Raw genomic sequence first — 7,128 nt, 5'->3', positions numbered from 1 at the left:
AGAAGAGTTTTAAAAGAAACATGTGGCGGTCTGTGTGGACACACCAGGAAACTGAATCATTTTTTAATTTAGTACAAGATAGAGGGGTAATATATAATAATAATGAATAGATCTGTAAATCAACACCATATTTATGTTCGTCTCCATGTTTATGGAATGACTTCTAGTGTCATCTCGCGATAAATAAACAAATCATCGCATTTGTGCTTTAATGGAATAACCCACATTTGCACTTCTGTTTTTTCAACATTTAATAAATATCAGTAAAGTTTTGCGCAGATGTCCAATGGAAAAGCCGCTATTGTGTGTAATGTACATGTAAAAATGATACGTTGAGGTATAATTTTGTTAAAATTGTGTTGTTGTGCTGTTGTGTCCTTGGGCAAGACACTTCACCCTCCTTGCCTCCGGTCTTGACTTGCAGCCACGCTTCTGTCAGTCTGCCCCAGGACAGCTGTGGCTACAAATGTAGTTTACCACCACCAGAGGGAGAATGTGAGAGTGAATGAATAATGGATCCTCTGTACGCACTTTGAGTATGCGTTCATAGAAAAGCGCTACATAAATCTAATCCATTATTAAAATTGCACTTATTTTTAAATGAAATTTCAGTTTTTTCAAGTTATTCACATCTTTTTTGTTCAAAGATAGTTTATTATTACCCCGCCCCTGAAGGGGAGGCAAGGGGTATTGTCTTTGGTTCAGTTTGTATGTTTGTTTATTTACACTTTAGCAGCAAAACTATTAGTTGAATTCACACCAAATTGGGTTTATAGATTGTCAATAACCCAGAATAGATGTGATTACATTTTGGGAAAAATAGGTCAAAGTTACAATTTTTTGGAATTTTTTTCATCTTATTTTTCTCTCATTTTCTTATAATTGGCAAAATTTTACATCTATAAAAACATCAATTTTATTTCAATTTACTTCAAACTTGTCCCATATATGGAGGCAATTGATATGATGACATCAGCACACGCATAGACATGATGACATCAGTTGGATTGATGACAAAATAAGATACAATACGTGCGAGGGGCGGGGTTTGTTGTGCCTGGAACCACTTGTTGTAAATATTTTCATAATTTCATGTTTTTTTATTGAACTAAAACAAAGAGAAAAATGTGTAGTTGTCATTATTTTTAGGTTATTATGAAGGTATTTGACTTCAGATCAAATGTGATAGTGGAACCTGAACTAAAATGACTGTGACGTCCCTGAAGTGGTCTACGTAAACGCATCAGATCTGATTTTTAGACTTCTCCGATTACTCCCAGTTCTGGTCTTTTTCTGGTTTTGTGATCCGGGTCAGGGGTAGGGTTTCTCGGCCGTGTGCGTCCTCATGTGAACCACCAGGTTTCCCTTCTGTGCGAAGGCCTTGTGACACTCCTGACAACGGTAGGGTTTCTCCCCGGTGTGAACCCTGGTGTGATTGACCAGGTCCGACTTCTGACAGAACCTCCGTCCGCAAAGCCGGCACCGGTAGAACTTGTCCTCGGAGTGGATCTTCATGTGTCGTATTAGAGTCTTGGTCAGGGAGAAACACTTGGAGCAGTAGGGGCATTTGTAGGGTTTCTGTGACGTGCCCACCTCCACCTGAAGGATGAGCTCGGTGGATTTTCCCATCAGGACGTTCGCTTCGGCTCCGGCGTCCTCGGCCGCGAAGGGACCCGAGTTCTGCTGACGTTCGAAGGCGGGTTCCGGTTCAGGCGGTTCAGTTTTTATCTGGTCCACATCGAGGAGAGTCTGAGCGTCTTTATCGCCGTTGGAGACTCTCTGGATGTGGAACAGACACAGCGGCTGAAGAGACTCCTGCTCAAAGTCCGTCTGATTATACGACGGAACTGGAAGTGGAAGGATTTTTATCTCAGACTGACCACCTTCGCCATCGTCTTCCTTTTCCGTTTCCTCTACTGCGAGTTCCAAACCCGAACCGTTCCTCTGGTTGAAGCTTTGTCCACCGTCTTCACTCTGTCGCGGTTCGATTTCCTCGTGGATCCTGGCGTGGACGATGAACTCCGACCTGTCGCAGAAACGCTGGTCGCAGAGCTGACACTGGTAAGACGAAGCCACGCCCTCCGGATGCTTCTTCACGTGTCGTGCCATCGCCTTTTTGGACGAAAACCCACTGCGACAAATGGGACACGAGAACGGTTTGAGGACGTTCAGAGGTTCATCGAGGTCCTGGGCCACGTCAGAGTTTTCGGTATCGGAGTCCAGTTCGATGCGGTGTGGTTTAGACTCTGAGGTAGCGTCGTCCGTCTGTTCATCAGACGGCGTTTTCACATCTGTGAGCGGACAAAAAGCAAAGGACGAAGTTTAGATCGGAAAAAAACTGACATCAGAGTTTTACTTTGATTTACACGACATGGACAAAAGTATGTGGACATGTTGGATTCAGGTGTTTCTTTTCTAACAGGGGTCTAAGATACAAAACAATAAGGACTAATGTCAGAATATAGTTTCAACTACTGCCAATGTTCATAAAACCACCATAAAATTAGCGTATCCCACATGACTGAGTCGGGAAATCCTGTTTGGGGAAAGAATTTCCACATGGATCTGTCAAATATCTGAGTATAATAACCCTTTCATGCCGAAATTATGAAAAAAAGTATTTAGATTTGTTTTAGTTTGATTTTTTTTTACTCAAAATTAGCCTAAAGTTGAAATGCTTTTTGAATTAAAAAAAAAAAAAAAAAAAAGGTTTCATTAAGAGGATATCTAACCTCCTGAGACCCAGGGAAGTACAAGTTTGGGCTTTTTTTAATTAAATAATTGCTGATATTGGAAACATCATGATGCAACAGTTTATTCAGATGCATTTTTTTATGGAATGTCCTTTGCAGTGGACAGTTTGTTTTGAGGGTTTTTTTTTTGCATAAAGCTGTGAAACTCTTGTCCCCAAACATGGACAGTAAACCCATAGCTCTGGGTCTGAGGAGGTTAACTTTAGGAGAGCACAGATAAGTCCACATTCTAAAACTAAGACGATCCTTTTGTTCGTTGTATTGCATCAGAATATGGTTTTATATTATGGATAAATATCAGTACTTTGCTTAGTTTGGTTTAAATTGTTACCTTTGTTTCCAAAATACCTCAAAGATGGTTTTCACTTTATTTCTCAACATTATTATTATTTTTTTTAATCCATGACAATGATTTTAAATGTTCTTCCTCTAAATTTCTAAAATATTTTTCCTGCTCTGACTGTAAATAATAATTTTAAACCGCATCTAACCAACTACTTTCTTCACATCTCACTGAGGAAGAAAACTCTCCCATTAAACTTTAAGAAAATATTGATGTTTGAGTAAAATTAGACATAAATACTCGTGTTATTGTAGTTCCTGATCCAGCCACGAGGTGGAAGCAACGAGTCAGAAACTGTATTTATATTAAACATCACCTGTGGACTGTGATATAAAATTACTTTAATGAACTGTTTTTTCTTTTTTTTTTTTTTTTATTTCTGGTGAGGTCTGCAGGTTGCAGTATTTCCTTTATAAATGATATGATTACAGGGTTGTGACACATTTAAAGACATTTACAGAGGTGAAAAAGTTACCTTTTCTGGAGCTTTCTGTGTTTTAATGTAATAACCCTTGACTTTATAAACTCTGGTCATAAACTTGATGTAACCTTAAAAACTTAAACACTTAAACGTATTTTTGTACCTTCACCATACATTACAGTTTTTTTTTTTGTTTTTTTTTTTAAGTCTGGTCTGTTTTTCTCTCTCTCTCTCTCTCTCTCTCTCTCTCTCTCTCTCTCTCTCTCTCTCTCCTGATATTTTAGTTAAACAAAAGGAAAATATCTAAAAATGATGACATGATAAATGCTGATAAATTACTTTGAAAAAGTTAAATGTGAAAAGAAATTTATTTTTACATGTCACGGCAAATGACAGTGGCTGTAGATGTTTGTTTTTGTTCAGTTAATGATAGATTTTACTGAAACAAAACTTTCTTCAGTTTTCTCTGTTTTAAAATAATAACCTTTGAATTTAATCTGAGCTTTACTGAACACCTACATGATCAGTGAATTAAATATAGGAGAAAATATGATTTAAACTGAAAAATCCAAATTGCAGAGGATAATATTAGAGTAAACTCTGGAAGTCCTTTCCACCGGAGCTCAGAAATATCACTTCACTTCCTCTTTTCAAATCCAAATTCAAAACCCATCTGTTTAGGACCACTTTCTCTTTGTGAACACAATTGCTTTATCCAATTGTTAAACCTGCCTTTTATTTTTCACTCTGTTTTATTGTTTGTTTTACACTCTCCTGTTTTACCGTATGGTGTCCTTGAGTGCAAAGAAAGGCGCCTATAAATAAAATGTATTATTATTATTAAATGGTGATTAATAAGGTTAAATGCAGAGGAAACGTTCACAGAACTAGTTCTAGGTTCAGTTTTTTATCTTGTATTAATGTTTCTCTAAATATTTAACCATTAACTAATAAGGTCAATAATAACACTAAAATTTATTTGTTTGTTCCTTGTGCCAGTGTCAACATTTCCTGAAATTTTCATCCAAATCCGTCCATAACTTTTTGAGTTATCTTGCATACGGACACACACACAGACAGACAGACAAACAAACTCCGGCAAAAACAGAACCTCTTTGGCCGAGGTAATGAGTGAATAATGGCTAAATGTTCTAAAAGTTGATTATTTTGTCAGAGGAAATCAGATTTTTGACCTTTCCTATGTGTCTTACCGACGTCCATCTGTCTGAGGCGTCTGTCCTCCGTCCACTGTGGACAGAACTCATCCTCCTCATGATCCTCTATCGTCCTCTGGACAATCCTGATAATTTCCTCGGCGGCTGCTGACAAACACTCTGTGACCAGCGCCTTCAGCAGATCCATCTGCACCGTCCTGGTCATGATGAAGGCCTTTTCCACCACACAACTAAGTCCAACGATGACGGCGTCCTCACGGTTCCAGGTCTGCCTTCAGAGTCCACCTCACTCAGACCAGGACCACGAACACAGCATCCTGGGAAGAAAATCAACATTAAAGGTTAGAAATCTGGAGAAATAAATGAAAACATTTCTAAGAGAATTGAAATAAAAGTTGAATTTAACACACAAATAAATAATAAAAAAAAAAAAACTTAATATATACTGCTTCTAGGCAACAAATACTACAAAGGCCAGATCAAGCCAAAGTGAACATCAGTGTCAAACACTAAAGTTTCACCTCTCTATTCTCAAATAAGCTCATTTTTTAGCTTAAGAAATCTATTTTATGGAACTGTTTGCAAGATTTCAGTATCAGAAGTTTCGAGCCTACTAATCAATACAAAATGAAACATAAAAAGGATTAAAAGATTTAAATGCACAATTAACTTTTACAATAATACTTTTGCTTGCTTGTATCAGTGATATTTTAAGTCTGAATCTGTAGAAACAAATTATTCAATAGTACAAGGATGCAGAAAGGTTATGCACAATCCAATTATGAGTCAAATATGCTCTGCTATTATCTGTATGTATCACTGCAGTTTTAATATGTATGTAAATAAAAGTTTATTAACATATTTGTAGTGTTTTAGTTTCAGTAAAGTCTTTTATTCTGATACTGAACAAAGGTACAAACTGCTGTCCCTGTGTCACAACATATTTGAATTTATAAAAACTTATCATTTAAATATTTTTTATCCAATATTGATCACAGTTGTTGTTTAACATCAGTCTGTACATTACAAGTACATAACACTGGAGTAATTTAGATTCTGATCTGATTCTCAAGGCTTTATTTTTGAGATATTGTACGTACAAATTATTCAAATGAACTGTATTTATAATACAGCTCAGTACAGACCAAACAAAAGCAGCCTAATGCCATAACTAGGACTATTAGGATGAGATGCTTAGATGTTAAATGAATAAATGTGACCAAAAAAATAAAACAAAAAAGTCTGGAAAGTTTAGGATTTAATGACTCAAACAAAGACAAGTTTTAATAACATGCAGAGTAACTGAAAACTGAGGCGTCATATCAGGTATTTAGACAGTCATAATATTGAACAAATCTTTCCAGAAAATAATGACAACATTAGAAGAATGAAGCCATAATCTCATCTGTGTTAAACTAATTTGTATGAATTAATAAATAACATAACATTGGATCAGATGGTGATTTTAACAACTCTATAAAAATATCATTTGTTAATGTTATTCTTTCTTCCAGTTTAATCCTGAGTCTGGTCATAATCCACCTTCAGCAGATCTACTGTTTTACTGGAACATAAATGTTCTATAACAAAGTCTGTTCTGTTCACATTCACCTTTAATAATAACTTTAAACTGACAAAACTTTCCCGGAGTTTACTTTTACTGTTCGACTCCACAAGGAAATATGAGTTTAACTTCTCGAAAAATAAATTTAAAATTAAAAACAGCAAACATGCCTAAATGTGAACCAACTATGACTGATAGATGTTGAATAAAACCACTCTTTTACCTCCTCACCTTCACTCAGTCCTTCTGTTTTTTCCGCATTAGCATCTGACTGTTAGCATTAGCATAGGAGTTGGATCCATGTCCGGAGCAGCTGCGGGTAAAACTAACCTCTGACGAACACACACTGACTCAGGACCGGTTTATGGATCTGTTACAGTTGGTTCTGGAACAGGTGCCACTCGTACCGAGCCCAGATCAGACCGTCAACCTCCTCGTCAGGATGTCATGATGCTAAAAACACCAGCTAGCTCATAGCAGATGGACCAGCTCTTCTTCTACCGCCGGTGGGTCACCGAGAGGGAACTTTACCGCCTCCTACTGTTCACACCCGGTACATGACTGTCCTCCACAACCCTGAAGGTAAAAAAACAAAACACCCTTAACTACTTTAATACACAGTCAAACTGTAAATAACTGCTGTCATGTTGAGACTGTTAGCTTTAATGGCGTCCTAAAATGGCCAAAAACTTTCCCGGAGTTTGGCCCAGTTAGCATTAGCCGCCTGTCCAGTTCTAATTCTGTCTTCAAAATTGGTAAGTAACACAAATACGAACTAAGCACAATAAGATATGTTTTCCATCCTTTGTCAACAAACACATGCGGGTTCAAATCTTCACTGAGTTTGTCTTTTACCCAGTTTATCCTTAATT

The 7,128-nt window shown here is 37.1% G+C and overlaps 1 protein-coding gene across 4 annotated transcripts; it reads right to left on the bottom strand.

Annotated features, from left to right (window-relative positions):
• Positions 1-1,123: 1,123 nt before the first annotated feature.
• On the bottom strand, positions 1,124-6,765 carry LOC115439279 (zinc finger protein 271-like). Of its 4 annotated transcripts, none has more exons than XM_030163102.1 (3): positions 6,664-6,765; positions 4,729-5,009; positions 1,124-2,291 (listed from the first exon to the last, which is right to left on the bottom strand). In XM_030163102.1, the coding sequence occupies exons 2-3, from the start codon at positions 4,895-4,897 to the stop codon at positions 1,312-1,314; spliced, it is 1,149 nt and encodes a 382-aa protein (XP_030018962.1). In that variant the 5' UTR covers positions 4,898-5,009; positions 6,664-6,765; the 3' UTR covers positions 1,124-1,311. The 4 variants fall into 4 exon arrangements, with proteins under 4 accessions (XP_030018962.1, XP_030018960.1, XP_030018958.1 ...); XM_030163100.1 differs by having other exon boundaries at positions 6,480-6,759; XM_030163098.1 differs by having other exon boundaries at positions 6,488-6,759.
• Between the last annotated feature and the right edge of the window lie 363 nt (positions 6,766-7,128).

This window comes from Sphaeramia orbicularis, chromosome 19, assembly GCF_902148855.1.
Source record: "Sphaeramia orbicularis chromosome 19, fSphaOr1.1, whole genome shotgun sequence".
Classification (NCBI taxonomy): domain Eukaryota; kingdom Metazoa; phylum Chordata; class Actinopteri; order Kurtiformes; family Apogonidae; genus Sphaeramia; species Sphaeramia orbicularis.
This window is presented reverse-complemented; position numbering and strand designations above follow the sequence as displayed.

Bases quoted from the DNA above. Each gene is read 5' to 3' on its own strand.
- LOC115439279 (XM_030163102.1), bottom strand. From the start codon at position 4,897: ATGACCAGGACGGTGCAGATGGATCTGCTGAAGGCGCTGGTCACAGAG. The intron at 2,292-4,728 runs GTAAGACACATA...GTCCGCTCACAG, and splicing joins CCTCAGACAGATGGACGTCG to ATGTGAAAACGCCGTCTGAT.